A 22349-nucleotide genomic window follows, 5' to 3' on the forward strand; every position below is an offset into this window, starting at 1 on the left:
ATATTTACATATTCATACGTTATACATTCATCCGAAATGAATCCGTGAAAAAGTCAATGAAAAATCTCATAAATAAGGTAGTCACTTCTTACACGCCAGGGGATGTTTTTGGTGTTGAAAAACCACCCCCTAATAAAAATCTTGGCCGTGAACTTCATGTAAACGCGTATTATATTTATTGTTATCATCATACGAGAAGTATAACGTACGGCGCGTTGTTCACCGACAAAATAAAATAAAAACGTCGAAAAATATCGAAAACGGGTAAGTAGTTCAAAAAAAGTCTGCTCCATAATATAATCGTACCTATATAAGTGACGTGATATCGTATACGTATACACTACACGCCGTTTCGACAAATCGATAGTAATTAATAATAATAATATGTAACAGTTTCTCATTGCTGGGCAGTCCTGTACGGCGCCAAAGTGCCTACATATTATATTATATCCACTGAATTACAAACGGTTCGCATAATCAAATAGTCTATAACAGATAATATATTATGTACCGTAGACACACGGTGGCATGTAAAAAACGTATTCGTAAACGTTTCACGGGCGGAGTAAACCTTCGAGATTTACGCTGCCGTACTACCGCTTTGCGATCACTGGCCGTATGCCAAAAATATATTTTGCGACGAAGGTTTTCTCACTCCTCGGGCGGCTAACGATATGGCGGTCAACTATATCTGTATATTATAATATTACGATTTAGATACGTTTCATGGTAGCGGTTTGTGTGTGAAGAGGTCAGTGTTTCAGTGTTATTGTATATAAAAATGTTATAATATTATTACAATATTATTGTGTTGACTCTTGCACCACACGGCGACATCGTTTTAGATACATTTTTTAACGGAAAGAAATTATTGCAACAGGCCACTAAAAAAATCAAAGTACCTACCTAGGACTACCTAGTCCTAGGTATGTCTTATACTTGTAAGTTTATCCATGGGGGGATTTAGGCTCTTATATTGGATATAATTTATAAATGTAGGTATATTATTATTAATAAATCAGTTTTGATATTTTTTTTAACACTAATTGCATACTAATTACATAGGTACTATGTATGAAAGGAAAACATGGTGTATAGCGATGGACAATTTATATGAAGTTAATGTATAGGTACCTATAACATTATACCTATTTTCATAATAATATAATAATTACGAGTAACAATACAGTAGTATATTATTATCTATAATAATAATAAAACATTTAAATACATGATGAAACAAATTGTATAGTGGCCAGTAGGGGAGGTTAAGTAAGTCCTGATGATAAGTAAGGAGATCCGACTGACAAACCCGCCCGCCATCGGGATAATTTCAAAATTGAATACTCGTGAGGAAATATCCTCTTCTTCCTTGTCGCCTCTCCTTCAGGCCTCGCGTTGTACGAAAAATGGGTATGCGAATGCATCCTATACCTTGAGAAATGAAGCGACTGCGTACCGATAAACCGTGCGAAACGATTGTTTTGGGGGTACGGTGTGTGCATATTTTATGTCGTGATTTGTATTAATAATATTAAATTAACGTGCTGGTTGTGCCCCAATGATGTAGGTACCTACACGCAGAGTTCCGGATTTCCCTTTCGCTTCCGCTTTCCCATACCCGAGTCGGATATCGTATGTATATACATTTCATATTATATATACCTAAACAGCTCCAAATTCGCATTGGTATATATATATATGTATGAATATTGTATTATATACGTGTGCATTTCAAACCAAAACCAGTTTTACTTATCACACTAGTCTGGTAGTTTGACACGACCTTGCGGGCACCTCTGTGTCGGGAAACTATAAAATAATGCGGTTTGCTCGAAACGGCAGAGGCGGCGGCACCGTTCTTCGTCCGGATAGTATACTGCAGGACCCACTCGCTGTGCAGACCGCCGCCAAGGCCGGTCAGACTGGTAAAATGCGTACACCGTACTCGTAAAAAATATATTAAATATATAATAATATAATATATATATTAATTCAAAAACAACAACACACGATACGCGTTTGTCCGCTAAAAACGAGCGTCAGTCGAATTAAAATGTTGGTCATCGCTTCCTGAATGGCTAATGAAGCGCACACGCACGCACGCTGACCACTGCTGTGCGAGCCCACAATAATAAATATTAATATAATATTAATATATATTTAATATATTTGACGACAACGGCGACGTGTTCCGAATAGTAGTCGTTTCGTGATGTGTGTCAAATTGGCATTCTTCGATCGTAATATGCCGTGCTCGGCCAGACACAATGATATTGATATTATTATTATTATTATTATTATTATTATTATTATTATTATTATTATTATTATTTTTATTATTACATTCGATGGTGGTGACTGGCGGCTAACTCGTCTTGTGATAAAATAACGCTGAGTATAATATAATATAAGGTTATTTTTTTAAACACTTAATTGAAATTAAGCATTTAATTTGTGTATTTAAAACATTATAGTCTGACCGAAATTTAATTTTCCATCATGCGTACTATTTATTACGTCTCCGACCGCAGGCCATCTATGAAATCATTCACTCGGACTAAAACCTTTTTGGGTTTGACGAATAACAGTTCCTGTAACAAACAATCATGGATATACTTAGGTACGATTGAAAAACGATTCGTGTATTATAACTATGCAATTTAGTCACTGAAATTTTATAGTTTGGGTCTTCAAGTTATTTACTTAGATAACTAGTAGTTATTCTAAAGGGTACTATTAATTTAACTCAGTAATACTACCAAAACAATATGATTGATAAGATATTCCGAAAGCTCCAGTGGTGTTTGGTTTGGGGTAGATTAAAATGCTGCACCCTGAATCCGTCACTGCAGTGCCTCGCGAAAATGTGACGTGCTTAAAATATGTAACTTGGGTGCAATCGAAATGCGCTATACTACCATAGATCCCCCCTTTGACCACCCCTACCACTACCATAACCATCATAACCCTCGTCACGTTAACCTGCAATACATAATATGCGTACGCGCACTAACCCTGGCCAATCTGGACGGAGGTTCCACCGGATTTTTCATGTAATCCATGAATTCCACCATTTCTTCGTAATTTACGGTGCAGCCGTTTTTGGTGTCCGTGAATCTGTAACAGTGTATATACATCAGGGTTAATCCACACGAATATAACATAACCATGAACACTATAGAGAATAAACACTATCGTTTTTCTATAAGCATGTAGACATACTGTTAATCTGATAATACGCCCAGCATATATATATATATATAGGTATACCTATATGGATTTGATTTCAATTACGAGCGACGTAAACATAAAGTTACACTACAATTTACAATAATTGAATATTATCACCTGACCCATATGGATCTATATTATTAGTAATGGTATTATCTAGGTAACAAACATAATATGATACACATACAATATACGTGACGAATTTGAAATATTGATTGTTAGCTATTTCAGTAAACAAGAACAACATTTAATATTATAGCCGTAATATGACCGATAGTGTGAAATGGCAATTAATTTGTACACTTTTAGTGTTTTACGCATCGTCAAACAGATTTATAAACGTCATCATAATGGGAAAAAAATTGGATTTATTTTTAGGAGTAAAAATTGAGCTCAATCAACTGTAACCTACACACGATAATTGCACAGTCTGACGCCCGATAATTTATTCATATAATTATTATTAATTTTTAAAAATGAAAATAAACATGAAGTTCGGTGACAATGTGGATACTACGAAACTATTAATTGGAAAAAAATAAACGAACAAATATTATGACGATTATGGTAATAGCGTGAAAGAAAAACAAAGCTTGCCCATAGGTAAATTAAGCTATATAAACGATTATTCAAAAGTTTAACAAAAACTATACAAAATAAATATAGGTAATAATATGATTTAAACTTGGGAAAATAATATGTATTGGCAATAAATATATCTTAATTGTCTATATCAAAACCAGTATTTTGGAAATATTGCTAACGTGCTTAAAACTATTTGATAGAACGTGTTATCTGCTATTCTGAATAAATTTGAGAAGTTTTATAATAATCTCAAAATTGAATATGCAAATCTTAGACTAAACAATCTCTATCTGCACCAAATTCTATAAATATAAACTTTAATATGTATATTAAAACTATTATTATCCTTTGTTATTGTTATTTCATTATTCTATACTTTCACTTGTGACTGATTTATGTTTGTTTTTATATATAGTTACTTATGAGTTGTGTCTTGTATTTATAAATATACTAGTTGTTAACGACGTAATGTTTTTTTACCATACGATAAATAAATAAATAATAATAAAATTATTGGAAATAAACAAATTAAACAATATTTTAGAAAATCAACCAGTCGGTGTATCACTTATCACTTTATCGTGATATACTTCGACAGATGACAAAATATGGATTATAGATTTTCATTTTCAATGGAAATAGAGGACATTTCAAGAACGTATTATATTCTTTAATGCTTACTTATTAACGAGAATACTTCTTATTTCCTCGCTCAGCGAGATTCTGTTGCTTTTCATTGCCTTGATTGCTTCACTGCATACAATATATCCTACTTCGTCGGATTTCGATTTTCTGGATCTGAAATTATTCTTTAAGCCATCAAAGTGTATAAAACAATCTTTTCTCATTTCTCTTTGCACTACGCTTCTAAGCACATTATCCGTAAAAGGTTCAAATGGATCTGGGCGTTTATGTATTAGTGACAGTACTACTCCAATATGAGGATCAAGTTCTCCGTCAAAGGACAAAACTTTCCTGAATTCATCTCTGTCCACCAATTCTCGATCCTGAAAGTATTCCGTTCGAAATTTTTCTAAACTGCTGAACCGACTATTTATCATTTCACGAGTTTTGCTTCTAACTGCGGCCAAATTGCTGTGTGAGAACTGAAAGAATTATATTTTTATTTAAAAACTTGCCCTATTTTTATATATTCACCTCTTTTGGATTATCGATCATGAACTGCAATGTCTTATCGTCGATATCGACGATAGTAAACTTGAATTCGTCAATACAAATTTTTACTCCTACCGCTAACTGATGAAAAATGAATAAATTTTCCTGGTCTTGGTTCTCACTGAACCCGCGTTTTGAACGAAACATTCCACCACGCATTCCTTGAAAAAATCATAACAAAATAATTTTATAATATAATACAATGTGATATTGTGAAAATATATTAGTAATAAATAATTATTTTCAACAATACGAAGATACAACATAATATTTTAGATAAAAGTCAAAATAATAAAAGGGGAAAAGTAGGAAACCGCTCTCTTGAACCTGCAGGTGTCGAGTGTACCACATCATAGAGTTAAATCACAGTTATGTATTTTACCTTGGTATTGTTAAATTTGAATTGAATGATACCTAATGGCTAATATTGCACAGGTACGAACAATTATTCTGAGCGAAGGTGGTTTATCAGCCTATATTACTAAGTGTATTTTATATATTTAAATTTCCTATTATAGTAATTTATTGTACTATTATTAATGTAATATATTTTTTAATTATGACATAAATAAGAAAATATATTTTGTCAAAAAATGGTTTAACATGAAAAATCCCGTTTTTTTAAAAATTGTTTTTTGTTTTTCCGTTTATATTAGAAAATACTGGGAATTTTCAACTTTGACTTCCATTAAGTACCAACTGTATCTAATTTTCTTTCGGGGACCCTCTTTAAATTCGATGATCGTAGAATTTTTCGCTTCACTCAGGATTTTAAAAATCTCTAAAACGTGGATAAGCTCTATTGCAGATTAGGTAGTAATAATTGGTTTTATTTTTCCAGATAATCAAATTACTATCAATACAATTTTGTAAAATAGGTACTTCAAAGAACAAAATCATACCTGAATTTGTTTCTCTATATTCATATATAGCGAATTCCGTATCATCCAAATAGTACTTCAACATGAAATTTCTACTTTGATTAATCGGATCATCGGTTATCATTTTAATGAGAAAGCCAAATATTATTCCTGGTCCACCGTCTTTAACCAAACTTTTCCTCAGTACTTCATCATAGTTCTTCAGAATAATTTCTACTCGTTTTTGTTGCAACATTTCTTCTTCAATTTCTCTCACTGTTTTGGGGGCTTCTATTGGATTTAAGTTTTCTAAAACGTAACTTATCATTGTTAAACACAAACATCAATATACAATTTAAATACATAAATCAATTAATATTAGTACCGCTACTTACAAATAAGATATAAGCAATAAGAAATAGGTATCTAACATTTATCATTAGGTATATTATAATTATTAAAATAGCATAAAAGTACTATCAAAATTGTAAAATTAGAATATTAACTTCAATGAGTTTTTTATACACATTTACACTATTATTAAAATGCAATATTTGTAAGTCAAACAACCTTTTTTTACGGCTCTTTGTTTAATATAGATACATACTATATAATACGGGAATAGCACAATAATAACGTGGATACCTATTAACAAGCATAGTCAATACGCAATTTAAAAATCATTAAAATGTTGTAAGTATGTAATTTATAAAAAAAAAAAAAGTGGGCAAGTTGGTGTAACTCTGCTGTACTTACAGTAGGTTACAAGTGAGTCACTATAATGTACTCAATTTGAATTCAATGAAATAATATCAATGTATAAGAAAAACGATTGAGTGTAGACGGTCAGTCAGCCTAAGATATTACTAAGTATATTAATTGTTGCTATTATTGTGAACAAAGTAATTTATATAAAATCTATTTACGTGGTACATTGTTTTAAATTTTCAATCCTTAGATATAAAAGTTGAATATTTTATAAATTTTTAACTACAAAATAATTATTAAATTTTAAATGTAATAAATTTTGTTAACATTTGTATTTTTAATATTTTTCAACTGATATTGTAACAATATATCAGGACCCCTGACCATTTTAAAACTATTTATGCGTACAAAATCATTTTAATTCCGATTATTTTGAAAGTACTGGGGATTTTTCGTTTTACCTTCTAAAAGTTGGTCTAGACTTACTTTTCTACCAGAAAAGATATTAGAAATCGGTAATCAAAACATTTTTTCTACTAAAAATCGTGTATACATTCACAAATCACAAGCGATAAAAAATTAAAACATAGCATTCTGAAATCAATATATTCTTTGCTAACCTCAGAATTAGATAGTATAGTTTTTAATTTGATACAGACAGTGAAAATAAATTAATATAATTATTTTAATCAAATGTACTGAATATAGATGTACTATTGATAGAATTATATTATTATTTTCTAAATTTAATTTTAATCTGTTATTAGTATTACCTTCACCCAATTGGTATACATTTTTATAAAAACTTTTGGTAAATTCGTCACATGAAACCAGGATTACAGAACGACCGTACACATTTAGAACTTGCCCGATGAATAAATCTGTACGATTATAATAAGGAACTTTTTGTACAATCCCAAGCTGAGAATCCATTGTATAGTAAAACGAATTTTTGTTTGTCGTCATAACGTTCAGTATGTCTTGTCTGACATTGTAACCAGGTTGTAAACACCACGGGCCTTCCTGGAAATGCAACAAACACGTTTATACAATGGTATTTAGTACTATATTATGTATCACATGGTGATGCGTTTTGAAACACATTCTTATACCGTCGTAAAATAATTAAAACTTTAAGATTCAATAAAAAGTAAAAACTCGTAAAATATTTCTCCGTTTTGTCTTATTGTTCGGTGTTCAAGGTCCATTCGAATAAACTTATATCACTTGTATACCTACTTATATAATATACAGAGTGATTTACTATAAGCATGTTTACCCCCATTAATACTTATTTTCAAAATTTTTAAATATACCTACACCTACTTAAAGACAATATTTTAAAATTCTTGAGCTTACTCTGATTTTTCAAATGAGAACCCCCTTTTTTACTGTAAATTATTTAGTGGATATATACATTTTATTTACCCAATTAGAAATTTTAACAAGAGTAGTTTTTAGTTATTAAAAGTTTATACTAAAAAAAATAATAAAAAATAATAAGTCCTATACAATAATTTAAAAAATATATAAAATAAAATAAACACCATTGTAAAAACAATAGCTTCCTCGCTCCGCTCAAAACCTAAAATACTCTTATAAACCATTAAGTACCTTCTCTAATATTATAGCACTTCAAGCCACATGTACATGAGTAAATATTATTTTCATATAAGTACCTACTACAATAATATTTGCAAATTGTGATACCTCTATTAAATTTAAAAAATATATATATATATATATGTATACATATTTGTGTCTAATTATCACATTGTATTCAGTTAAATAAAATGTTTTAAACTAATAAAGTATAACTATTAATTAAACACAATGGGAAGTTAAAAAAGCAGGTAAGTGGATGTCGCTCTGCTGTACAGTAGATTACAAGTCGGTAATTGTATATTGGTTGTATTAGACTTGAATCCAATGATATAATATCTTTGTATAAGAAAAACGATTCTGAGCGGAGACGGTTTGACAGTCTAGATATTTTATATTTTGTTATTATTTATTTTATCATGTAAGTTGAATTAATATTAAAATATTATAATTTTTTATTCGTTTCTATGGTGATAAACAAAGCGTTAGAAATTAAAATCCCATTTTTAGCGTTTATTCGTAATTGTCTGGTGGTTTCTCCCGTGGCATTAAATAACTGTTGAGAAAATCGAAAAATGACCTCTCTAAAGTACCATCTTGATCCAATTTGCTAAAAGATAAGGTATTATATGTTGAAATCGAAACACTCCTTCTGGAAGAAATTTTGTATACAGGATATAAAAATAAAAAAAAAAAAAAAATAAACACCATTGTAAAAACAATAGTTTCCTCGCTCCGCTCAGAATCTAAAATATATAAAATAGATGTAATTTTGGATTAAGATATTTTAATATACTTTGACAATTTTTTATAAATGATAGAAAGATTAACATAGGTAAAAATGTATACTAAAATTTTCAAATTACCATTGCCCTAATATCTATCAACTCCATTATTATGGACCTATTATTATTAGGTATACAAAGTTAATTAATTCAAAAATACTCGTTCGTATTTTCATTTTGATATGTCAGTAATCAAGAAAAATTATCCGCTAAATAATTTACTGTTATAAGGGAGGAGAGACATTTAGAAAACAAAAGTTTATTTAGTTCCACAGGTCACTTCGTAAGTAATAAAAAACCATAAAGAATTTGAAAATACGGTCTGTATAAGTATATTTAAAAATTCCAAAAACCAGGTTTTGAATATTTGCATTATCGAAGAAGAACAATACGATGAGTATGTTTGGTACTGTTTGGTGAACCATATCCTGTATATTATGTATATAAAGTTATAAAGTATAATCTATACTTTAATACTCACTTTCATTAACCGTTGTCTTTTCACGATCATCTTATTACGTATTCCACTAACTTTGGTGTCATCCATAATTTCTTCGACCAACTCCATCGTGTCGTCGGCGAGGTAATAGAGAACTTCGTAGAAATGCAAATCACCATCCATTTGATTACGGTCATCCCAATAGCCCCTAAATCGCAGGATCAGACTGTCGTAGCCATTTGGAGGAGGGTTCCTAGCTATATTAGCTTTATTTTGTAACGTTACATCCAGGGCGGTCTGCAAAAAAAAAAAAAAGCGCAAAATTTAAACGCTGTTGGCCTGCAATGCGATCGCGATACGAATATTTTATTATTATTATCATAGTCATTCGGAATTCTGAAATAATAATAATACACTGATCGCATGCAAAATAATACAGTACATCACTTTTTTCCTGTACTCATAATATGGATCTTCTGGCATCGGTTCGTTGTCATTCGCAGGAACTCCCATCGTGTGCAGGAAATCTCTAGTATATGCGTCGACACCTGTAATTCTTAACTCTTTTCCGTGAAAGATGACCGTAGTGCCGACAACTAAATCGGGTAGCCTGTAATAGGGCCCCGTTTCTTGATCACAGCCAGGTAACGGTATTTTTTGTTTTTTTATGAAACAACCTATGACCGATTTAATTAATATAATAAAAAACAAACATAATTTTCAAATTTAAAATACATTTATTTGAAACTTGTTATACGTGTTTTATAATAAGAAAGGTTATTACCCTTCAACATTTTACTTCGATCGCTATGGGTTGTATCATAATTATTCAACGATTTTAATTATTTAAATGCTCTACAACTATATTACCTACTCCGAAAAGAATATTTTTAATGTCTCAATGTTATTATAATATTATTATCATTATTTTCAGTTTATTTTTTTTCAAAGCTACTAGTTATTAATAATTGTGTTTTTTAAATAAGAATTGTTTTATTTGTTATTTAAACCCGTTATGCATTTATAACTAAAAGTAGGTGCAATTGTATGAGAACCTTGTGGACCGCCGCTGTTCTGTTTCGTCGGCTCGTTTACTTGAATCGTTTCGTCCACCAAAAAATAAATGATCTTTAGCTGTTTCAGCGTGTATTTTATTCCTGCGGAGCTTCCACGACCCGACTTTTTGTAAAAAGCGTAAAAAGTGAGAACCTATAAAAACACCAACATATAATTATATTGTATAATATTATACACGGTAACTGTATATTCAACCCATATCATTCGTCACTTCGTTTATTCCCAAACTATAAATATATATATGTATTTATTTTCCTCTTCGTATCGTGCAGAATTGATTATATTAATGTTCCTGCTATTCTAGTTCAGTACACAAACCGTATAGTCGTGTCGTTTAACCGGACCGAAACCAATAAGTAAAACGATACCCCAAATTCCCACAGAAACGACGACGGACGTTTACTTTGTTTGTAATGAAATCGAATTTCGTACAACAAATGAAAAAAATAAAGAAAACTACTATAAAATGAACCGTTCGCACAACGTATTGATCGGAGTACGTTTCTCGTGCACACGCACTGCCCTCGCTAACCTTCTGCTTATATAGATAAATAACCTGCCAAAATTTCTGCGAGGCAGCCGATAATAATCGAAATCCGAGAGCATTCGGCAGAAATAATTCCATACACGTTTATTATTATACACAGTGCACCACGTTATAACAGATATATCTAGTCCATCAATCTGCTGTCCACGATTGGAATCATTTTGTAATATTATGTATATAAACAACATAATATTATAATGTACCAACGAAATATTAAATTACATTATAGGTATACGGCTGCCGGGTACCCAACTCGTGTATTAGGTATTTTTTACAATTTTTTTCTTCTCGTGATGTGTACCTACCAATATTGTGTGACGTTATGATGCTCTTTTCGGTTGCATCTAATAACTTATGATTTCGACTCCGAAAATAACGATAAACAAAAACCGCATACTTTAACGTCATATTAGTGTTATTGTATAGCAAAATGCAGCACACTATTGTCTATTTCTAATCTACCGACCAGATGTATTCCGGACGTCAAATACTTTTACCATTACCAACATTTAAAAAATGTTTGCAAGTAAGATAAAATTGTTATTTGTAAAACGTAAAAAAAAATATAGAATTATAGTGTAAATTGTGTGATGATTGCCTACTGCCTATATACTTATATGACAGTAATTTCTTTTATATTTTTTTATTTAAATAAATATTATACAGGGAAGTAATAAGTAATAAGTTTAAAAATATATACATTTTTAGGTAACCATAAAATGTTCGGTTTTTTTTAATAGAAAAACCTTAAAAAATTGTGCGGTTTCAACCTAGGTATACTAAAAGTGTGTGGTTTTGACCTGTATCTAGAGTGTGTAGTTTATGAATTCAGCGCTCTGTTCAGCCAATCAATATAATATATATACCTACGCGTGCTTGAAATATAGTATGGCCAGCGCGTGCTTGCCAAGTGTTAAACGCGTACTATAATATATTATTATTATTTATTATTACATCCGTTTATTTGTCTATAGATATAAGTTATGATGTTTACCTCTTTATCGTCAAACGCTAACCAATTGCGCTGGTTGATAACGTTGCGGCCTTTGGCCAACATCACCATGGCCACGTCTGGGTCACAGAACAACCGCTCGTTTTTTTTTTCTATCGACTTGATGAATCTCACTTTGTCGATGCATTCTAAATCACTCCCTATTGGATATTTATCTTTGACTTCCTGTAAAAATTCAAACGCCGTGTTACATCGAATATACAATTTTTCTTCTAATATTATATAATATAACCGTCATTAGAATACGTTTTTCTCGTATATTTACGGGACGAATGTTGTTTGAAATCGCGAGCTTATATTCGCCAAGATGTATTATTAATATGTTGAGCCAGAATTTCTGCTAAACATATTTTCCTAAAAACCTTTAAGCTATAGGATATACTAAATAATAAAAGGCCACAGTAATTTTATTCTTGTATAGGTATGTGCACGAGTTGCACGACTTACGCAGCAATTGATTGGAAATATAATATGTCATTTAAAAATAATTTTGTGAACAATATATTTTCTAGATGTATCTACCTACTAGAAAAATTTGACAAAGTCGTAAAACTTGTACGTATCACAATTCACAATATTATGTTACACGTTATTTATAATCCATCTAAATCGGGCACCGACGGACCCTCGGAATTTTTTTCTGCGGCCCTCCAAATATATTTCATGGCGTTTAAAATTTTAATTTCGAAAAAATAAATATTGTTCACGATTAAGCGACGAACACGTGGATGCAGTTTTAAGAATATCAACAACCAATATGAAAGCGGATATAAATGAACTAGCCGGAAAAATTCAACCTCAAAAATCACACTAGCAACTAAATTATATATATATATATTTTTAATTAAATTTTTTCTGTGATGTTTTTTCATACTTATATTTCCATGTAAAATAACTAAATATAATAGAAATAAATTATTAGCATTATATCATATATACAATTTTTTTTTATTAATGCGTCTCTTGATGAAAAATTGAAAAAAATATGGCCCGCATGGTTAAAAAGATTGCCGATTCTAGGTAGAATCTAAATAGTATAGGTGAAGTCTGTGTGACAAAAAGGTGAGAACTAGAGGAACTTTTTCATGCAATAATCATGTCGTGCATATAAAAATAATAACATAACGCTCTACACCAGCTGCAACTGTAAAAAATCACAATCAATATGTATGTAAAACACTAAAATACGATTTACCACATTACGTAAAAAAAAATAAAATAGAATCTCCTACACGTTTACTCATTCCCGTGAAACACCATCGTGTATTATTAAACTTGTATATATATATATATATATACGTAATATATAACTATACCTAATTCGCATAAAAAGTACCTACCTATATATAGTAATGACATCGGTACAACTGTAAAAAATAAAAATGCAAATGGAATGTATTTATCGTCAAAACGTACCTATAATAATTGTATTACGGACGAAACTTCTGCAATATGTTCCCTCCAATTGCAATGTATACATTACGGAACATTGAGCGCGTTTATCTCTCTGCTATAAAGCTTGTACAGGAACAAATCCGCATTCTGCCCGCGAGAAAATGACTAAAAGAACGACGCAAGTTGGTGTTGTAATTAAGGTAATAACGGAAACGTAGTCGTCGATTTTTATATTATCTATACATTATCATTTATATCATATTAAAAACGTTATCGATTTTCAGGGACGCGGCAAACGGTATCGAGTATAATATACTATATATATTAATATATAATATATTTTATATATTATTATTATTATATTATATAGTATATATTATTTATTTATATGTACTATATTATATATATATATTAATTGAGTTCGCACTTGAGATAAGTAAAATATATCGATTGAGTCCAAAGATTCTTTTTTATTTTCTACGAATTGTATTATATTGTACTTATATTATACTTTTATGGCTCTGGTTGAAATAGAATAACCAACTCTGTCAAACACTGAATTAGTAGGTACCTACATGACTAAATCAAACCTAACCTTTAACCAATATAAATATTAAATATATCATAATTCATAAAATCATAACTAAATAAAAAGAATTAGAAAAAAAGATACAACTAAAAAAAAAGTGGGCAAGTTGGTGTCATTCTTCTATACAGTAGGTTACAAGTGGGTCACTGTAATGGAAGGTGTCAAATTTGAATTCAATGATATAATATTATAGTATGAGAAAAACGATTCTGAGCGTAAACGGTCAGTCAGCCTAAGATATTACTAAGTATATTTAATGCTATTATTGTGAATAAAGTAATTTATATAGGTATAACCTAATTACTACGTAGTACATTGTTTTAAATTTTCAATCCTTAGATATAAAAGTTGAAAATTTTATAAATTTTTAACTACTGAATAATTATTCAATTTTAAATTTGATAAATTTTGTCAACATTTTAACTTCGAATGATTATAAAAAAAAATTGTGCCTATGTATTTTTTACGGAGCCTCGTATTAAATTTTTATGTTTTTTGGCCCAACAAATAAATGACTTATTGATATTTACAGAAAAAAAAACTAAAAGAATTGACATTTGAAATTTCCTTTTAATAGCCAATAAAGAGTTATAATATTTTCAGAATTGTATGGTGTATAGAAAATGGAAATATAAACATTCAGTTCATGTATGGTATTATTTTTTAAATTACAACAAAATAAGTAAATCGTTAGATGAGAAATCAAGTGAATATTAAATAAAAAAAAATACAAACTTCAAACACTCACAAAATTAATTTGACCCTCATGTAGACCTTTTTTTTTTTGATAAAGGTAGACAAAATTATGAGGAATCTTGTATCATATTTTCAAAATTTTTCACCCAACAAATAAATTTTTATTGGCATTCATGGAAAAAAAAATTAAAAAAATTGAAACTGAAAATATCCTTAAACAGTTCAAAACAAATCAAAATTTTTTTGAAAATTTTATCGTGTATAGAAAATGCTAATATAAACAACCAGCAAAAATGTATTTACGTTCATTTGTTCTAGAGTTACACCAAAAACCAAAATCTATTTTGTCGTAAACCGAATTTGTGTACAAATTCCCGTCATCCCTTAATTTGTATGTTATTTTTCTATTGGAAATTTGAAATTTTGACCTCTCGAATGCACTAACTAGATTCACTTTCCCATCAAACAAGATAATATTGAAGAAAATCAATCGAAGCAGTTTTACTGTCCCAAACGGCAATGACCGACACAAAAAAAAAAACAACACACATCATTGTAAAATCAATACATTCATTACTCCGCTCTGAATCTAAAATAATGAAGGTTGACAAATGGTGACCGTCGGTGTGAAAAAAATTAAAACACTTATTATAAATGAAAAAATTGTATATTTTCATAATTTTGACAAATTTCATTTTTTTTTGTTTCAAAGTATTCAAAGTCCTATTAAAGTAACTTATTTTACTATTAGTTCTGCGGTAGGATGATTTAGAAATACGTCACTGGTTCATGGTGTATAAAGCCATATAGGACATATAACTAAATGAATCTAAATGATTCGAAAATGTCATTGTGTACCTATCTGTATAGGTAGCATTTTAAAGTCCTCACGAATGATAATTTTGAATTACCACAAAATAACTGTTGAAGAAAATCGAAGCAGTCTTACTGTCCCAAACGGTGGTGACAGACACAAAAAAAAAACACACCTTTATTGCTCCGCTCAGAATCTAAAACTGTTATAGACTAGCCAATCCGTCATGCGTGTCTATAGGATTTTTATTTTAAATAAAACAAAATATTAAATTTATTTTGTTATTAAAATGTACAACACAAAAACAATTATGTTTGTAGTTTATATAGTATCAAAAACTACTAGACCGATTTTTACGAAAGTTTCACAGATTCTTCTTAGAGATAGGTATCAAGAAAGTTTGGAGAGTAGTTAAAACCACTCAACCACGTTAAAAAAAAATGTTTAGTTCTACATAACATCCCATCTCGGTAGGTAGAATCAATTCATAAACCGATGCCGACTTGCCCGTGAACCGATATACCGGCATAATATTGATTTTATTATGTTATTTTTTCCAGGACGAAGTCAGGTTGTACACAGTTAGAGTCAGTGTCGGCCTGGCACACCAAAGGCCCATGGATCAGTTTTTTAAGGGGCCCCCAAAAAATGTATGCCTATGCAATTCTTAGCAATATGGATTATAATATAAAATGTACCTTAATTATAATCATTAATAAACTATTATATAATTTAGTAAATATACGTTTCATGATTAATAATTATAAATTAATTGCGCACATTCACCACGATAAATAACCAATATATATACAACAGTATAACACCAAAGATATCGTGAACTATACCTAATTAGTTTGCTGTGGCGGCAACAACAATCGACATAAGGCGACTACAACAGCATTGCAGTCATATTGAAAAATCATAGCTGAATAATATGCAGCCGACAATATTTTTATAAATAACTATTGCTTATGGGCTGCGAAAAAACATCATTTATAATTTACAACATTAAATTACAATGTATCATATATTTATATCTAATATTAACGTGAACCCTGACGTAGGGAATAATTCGTTTAATAATAAACTATGAAAACTACAAAACAATATAAATAATAATTATCAATAATATTACAGTTTACGTAGAAAAAAATTGTGAAAACTCTAAAATTATATTTTTATTATAGAATTTAACCTTGAAGACAAATACATAAGCCATAAGCATAATATTATTTAAGTAAACTTCCAAAAGTAAATGTCTTATCTTCATCATTATTATATTATATAATATTTATATATATCAATAGATATAGACATATAGTATTGTACATATTTATGTGTACAACATAGTGTCATACATATTTGTATATGCAATATTTTCATGATCACTGAATTCAACAACGGGGCTCCTGCAGGGTCGGGTAAGCGGGGCCCTCGTGCAGTCGTCCGAGCCTTTGTTTTTGAAGCGAGAGATAAAACCTAATTTAACCTATAGTAGCACAATTATTCCAAAAAACCTCCTTCTACTTGTTACAATGTTACTATTATAATTGTTAATTGACACTTTCACTACTCTCACACTATAGAAAATAAGTAAGCATCTGATTATTGATCCAATTTTTAAGACCTTACAATTTTTCTTTACCCTTTAACCCCAATAATATGGGCCCCCTGCCCAATAAAAAAAAAAAAAAAAAAAACAAAAAAAACGGAGAGACCCCGGCCGCGTTCGTGGCCTAGCGGCTATGGCCAGGACGATACTGGTTAGAGTGATGCATAATTGCATGATTATTGTATTATGCACCTATTATTTAACACCTATTTACTACGTATACATTACAGAGATACTTTTTATATTTGGCGAATAATCGCTATATTACAGTGGGGGCGCCGCGATATAATAATATGACGTATTGATTGTAATTATAATTATTATTATTACCGTCTTCGGACCGGAAGCGGAAACGGCGAAACGGTGACAAAGACTTTTAATTTTGCACAGACGAAATTCACGTTTGGTTGTAACGCAATAAATATGATATTATATACCTATATACAGAGTATATATTATTATATATATGCGTGTACGTGGCGTATTACACTGTTATGGTTTGTGACCTTCGGTCGTTACTCTCTACACTACCCGCAGAGTTTTTCGTAGGATATATTATAATATTATATGGCGAACCGAAATAATGACTATGGCAAACAACAGAGCCGTGAAAATTTGCGTTATGTACCGTCGCGTACACGATATATAGGTACTATGGTAGGTATAGACTTATATATAATGTACAGCTGCTGCAGGTACGTCTATATTATATACACACACACGCGAGATTGAACCACGGTCGTGGTATGTATATCTATAGCGAGTGGATCAAACGTATATATTATTATATAATATTATATATAGGTACTATTTGCTCGTCGGAAAATAATATAATTCCTTAGATTTTTTATTTTTTCCAAACAATTTTTTCACGCAAGTTCGGAAAATTGATTTGTTCGATGTTTAATCTGGCGGACGCGTACCTGCTGTATACCCACCTATATATTACGAAATCGTACACTATATTATTATATATATACCTATTTTGTAAAAACGTGCTGCAGTGGATCGACGATATATATTATATTGGTACGCGTATATCATGCCGGTATGGGATGATGGACGGTTTTCGACGTGGGAATCATAATATTATATATAGGTAATATTATGTACGCGTCTTAGTCTCACCCGGTTTGAATGATACAGCCGAGACAATGATAATAATATGTCAAATCATAATTCGATTGTAAAAAAAGTGTCAAAAATTCTTTAAAAAATGAACGCGTAGATATACATCGCATTTGAACACCGTTAAGAATTGAAGAACATTTCGGAGACCTTCGAAAAAAAAATTAAAATAAAATAAATCCTTTTGCACTGTCAGTTGATGTACATAGTGTATTCCCAGTATCCATATATAATTTATGGTAGGTACAGAGAGATTTTTTTTTTGTTATCCAAGCGATATCTCAGTAGATATACCTACTGAAGTTTAGATTCTGCGATAACGATGTGTGTTTATAATTTTTAGAATAAATTACTATTGAAATATTGATCGTTCCACTCAGAATCTAAAATAGATTTTTTATTCAAACGCCTATTTCGTCTCTTATTTAGTCACAATAGTAAGCATAATATAATATATTATAATATATTAATCTATATTTACCCTCCACGACTTTATTATACCTACTATAGAATAATATAAATTGTATACAATATTATAGTTATATTTGTTGTATGAAGGTTGTATGTATATTATAAATGATCACAAACGCCAAACTCGACAATGTCAATGGAATAAAGAGACACTTTTGGTGTAAGTACCTATATGAGGTGGAGGCGTCGTCTGAATAAAACATTAATTATCAGTAATTATTTTCTATACAATATAGGTATACACGACATAAGACAATTATCTGCGTTTGAAATCTCTATATCGATGCGTTATAGATGTTATTTTTTAACGGATTGGGGGGCTAACCTATGGACACAGGTGTCGGCCTTGTACGGCAGTGGTATCCAGACTTTTTCTACACACGACTCCCTCCTATTGGAACTAAGGTTTTCTCACGGCGCCCTCCCCCCACGAGTCAAAGCGTGACTAATCATAAGGTTGCCGACGCCGTTTTTTAATTTTCCAATATTTGCTTTAGACCAGATAATGTTCCTCGGCGTCCCTGTAAATATAGACAACGTGAAACCCTTGGCACAGACTTTGCGATCCACTGCTGCGTACGGGGTCGCAAAAAACACTAGAGGAAATCTGCGGTGAGGTGTATACAATTTTTTTAATACCGTATTATATATCGCGTTTGTATGGAGGGAGGTAGGTACGATTCGCCAAGGAAGTACGTTTGCACCGTTCCGAGAAAATCCGTGTATAAGACAATATAAACATGTGTAATATGAATAAGAACTCACCAAGTACGTCTGGTAAATACCAGGTATTTTTGGCAAAATCGAACCACCACATTGGTCCATTTTGGCACCGGAACCGCTAATAACAATAACGATAAATAATTATTTCCGAGATGAAGATAATGTGCCACTGGAATATTGACCGTCCGTATCCCGGGAAACCATTCGGTTGCTTCTAATGTCTACTACGATAATATTATTATTATATTAATATGTGTATAGAAATAGATAATAATATAATTAAATATAGACTTATATATTTGTTATGGTATCCGTATACTTGGTATCCATGGTGGACCGTAACCAAAGACGGTAGCAAGCCAATTTCGATTTTTCAACACTATATTATATAGGCGTACCATACGAAAATAATAATTCTCTGTACGCATCACTATATAACGACATAATATTATTATATTGAAATGTGCGTAGGATGCTACCAAGATTTTAGAATTTTAACCGCACTATATGTATCATATTTAATTGTCACATTATGTTTTGAAGAATGTCAAAAACGTTATTTTTGTTTTTAAAACTCTTATATTCAGCAGCTATATAGATATAGCAGGTATAGTTATAATATGCACCCATTATAGATATTATACCTACACTATACGGTATATATAATATTATGACATATCTTCGAAGAGTGAAGAATGTACGTAAAACAAAGAGAGGATCTCTTATCTCAAGTCTATGTCCGAATCTAGACAACGGAACCGACACTATTGAATTCCTTAAAACAATTAAATTAGCCTTAATACTTTAGCCAACATTTGCAATGTACAAAATATCAAAATAACTAATTTAAAACTGTTTTTTTTCTTTTCTCTTTTTTTCATTATAAATGTTATGTATTTATGTTTATAATGCTAATGATCAAAATAGTCGAAGCAGAAATTGTACAATTTCAAGACCAATAAAAAAATATATTATAATATCACCATCGTTCGCATCCAAACTATTTTAAATTAATTTTCAATTGTTGAATAATCGAGTCTAAATATTGTATAAAAAAACAAAATAATAATATTATAGTGCTATAAGACGAAAATAAAATATTGAAGTTTAATGAACCGTACACAATTTTACCATTAAAAATGATGTCACTGCACACAATAAGGTGAGCGAGCTATAAGACTCGTTTGGTATCCATAATAGTAATATATATGTATTATACAACAATGATAAATATATAAAATTATTACATTTTTATGATATTCATATTCTGTTCACTAATGATCATTGATTAAGAGAATATTTTTACTTTCATAAGCATCTCCCAGCTTATATTTATATATTATATACCTTATGCACTTTTTTACAAACGTTTTCGATTGTTAACTGTGACTACGAGACGCGTAGGTTCCAAAACAATAAAATTTTAAACCAAAAGTGTGAAGAAACACATTTAATTATTATAATATATTTTATCACGTCTTACCGCGTATACATGAATCATGGAATGAATAATCATTATGAAAAATATTTTCATCTTCGCAGAGGTATACCTAAATAATATAATATAATATTGAAATAATTTATGTTTGTCAAATTATGTTATCACTGCAGCAACACATATTTTCGTTAGCAGTATATAAAATGCACATAATATATACTATATATATATACATAGATACAATCTTGTGGTACCGATGAGAATTCTGAAAGTTAACTGTAGGTAATAAATAAGCTTCATACGTTTGGGTTGTTAATACATTGTACAATAATATATACTTTTTCACCAAATATTTTAATTTCATCAAATATCTGTAAAATATACATTGTAGACATTATACTACATATAGGTCCCTACATTATTAAAATATATTTTCAACATTTGCACATTTAAAGATGATTTGTTTTATCTGTTTTCAGTATACAATATATTTTATTTTGTTTGTATATTGTTTTGATCATTAGATAAATTGTTAAAAATCTTGTTTCTTTTGTAATAAATAATAATGTTATAATTCAAATGATATTAAGTAATTAAAACGGATGGCACCAGCAGTGGGTACGAAAATTTAGGTTTAGGTAGAAATAAAACCATATACCATATACCATAGCTATTTGCAATTTACATATCTCCACTGTATAGCTACACAAATAATTGTAGAAATTCAAATTTTACCTACAATATCAGCCCGTCGCACTTTTTGTCACTTGAAAATCAAAGTGTGTCCCCTGAATGACAAATGGATGTCAAATATTAATGTTTATGGAAAGTGGTATATAATAGAGGGGGGGATTTTGGAAGTTACAACCATCAGAGGTTTTATTTTTAAAAGTACTACCTAACACCCTGTTTTTCTGCATACACATCCCATAAAATACATGAGTTACTTAAAATATATATACTATAATATAGTCTGAATAATATATACACTTTCGATGTAAGCAAATTGTATTTTTTTATATTATATATTTATTTTTATGCTGTGAGCGTATGTGTGTGTGTGTGTGTGTGTGTGTGTATGTGTATTATGCACTAATTTCGGAAGAATTCGAGTACTGTATACTTACGGTGGAATTAGATAGGTACCTACCTACTGCAGGTACTGCTTATATAGTACAAGAGCAAGAGCGTGTACAGAAAGGATAATGACCTATTCGAAATATTTTAATTGTCCACAATTTCGGTGCACACGCCTATTATACAAATGCACACGCGTAACGTAGGTAGGTATATACAGAGATTATTTAAAACGTTGAAACTCGCGCAAATTAAAAGCAGCCATCCGCGGTTCAGTTTAATGATCTCCAAAATACAAAAAAAAATTAAGAAATTAAAACAACCGGCCACCGCCCTCTACCACGGCCCGTTATAAGACATTAAAATGCACGAGTAGGTTAT

At 30.4% G+C, this 22349-nt stretch overlaps 1 protein-coding gene across 1 annotated transcript; it reads right to left on the reverse strand.

Moving 5' to 3' along the window:
* Positions 1–2355: 2355 nt before the first annotated feature.
* LOC100164014 (EF-hand domain-containing family member C2-like) lies at positions 2356–19828 on the reverse strand. The gene is made up of 11 exons (XM_001949510.5): positions 19496–19828; positions 12008–12190; positions 10445–10598; positions 9837–10066; positions 9432–9686; positions 7337–7586; positions 5898–6164; positions 4978–5156; positions 4501–4925; positions 3018–3120; positions 2356–2594 (listed from the first exon to the last, which is right to left on the reverse strand). The coding sequence occupies exons 1-11, from the start codon at positions 19553–19555 to the stop codon at positions 2517–2519; spliced, it is 2184 nt and encodes a 727-aa protein (XP_001949545.2). The 5' UTR covers positions 19556–19828; the 3' UTR covers positions 2356–2516.
* Between the last annotated feature and the right edge of the window lie 2521 nt (positions 19829–22349).

The sequence above is a fragment of the Acyrthosiphon pisum genome, chromosome X (genome assembly GCF_005508785.2).
Source record: "Acyrthosiphon pisum isolate AL4f chromosome X, pea_aphid_22Mar2018_4r6ur, whole genome shotgun sequence".
In the NCBI taxonomy this organism is placed as follows: domain Eukaryota; kingdom Metazoa; phylum Arthropoda; class Insecta; order Hemiptera; family Aphididae; genus Acyrthosiphon; species Acyrthosiphon pisum.

What these genes read in the sequence shown, in the direction of transcription:
- LOC100164014 (XM_001949510.5), bottom strand. Translation starts at nt 19,555, where the DNA reads ATGGACCAATGTGGTGGTTCGATTTTGCCAAAAATACCTGGTATTTAC. An exon ending in GAACAGCGGCGGTCCACAAG is followed by an intron (nt 10,067 to 10,444) that starts GTTCTCATACAA and finishes AATCGGTCATAG; the next exon opens with GTTGTTTCATAAAAAAACAA. An exon ending in TGATCGATAATCCAAAAGAG is followed by an intron (nt 4,926 to 4,977) that starts GTGAATATATAA and finishes TAATTCTTTCAG; the next exon opens with TTCTCACACAGCAATTTGGC.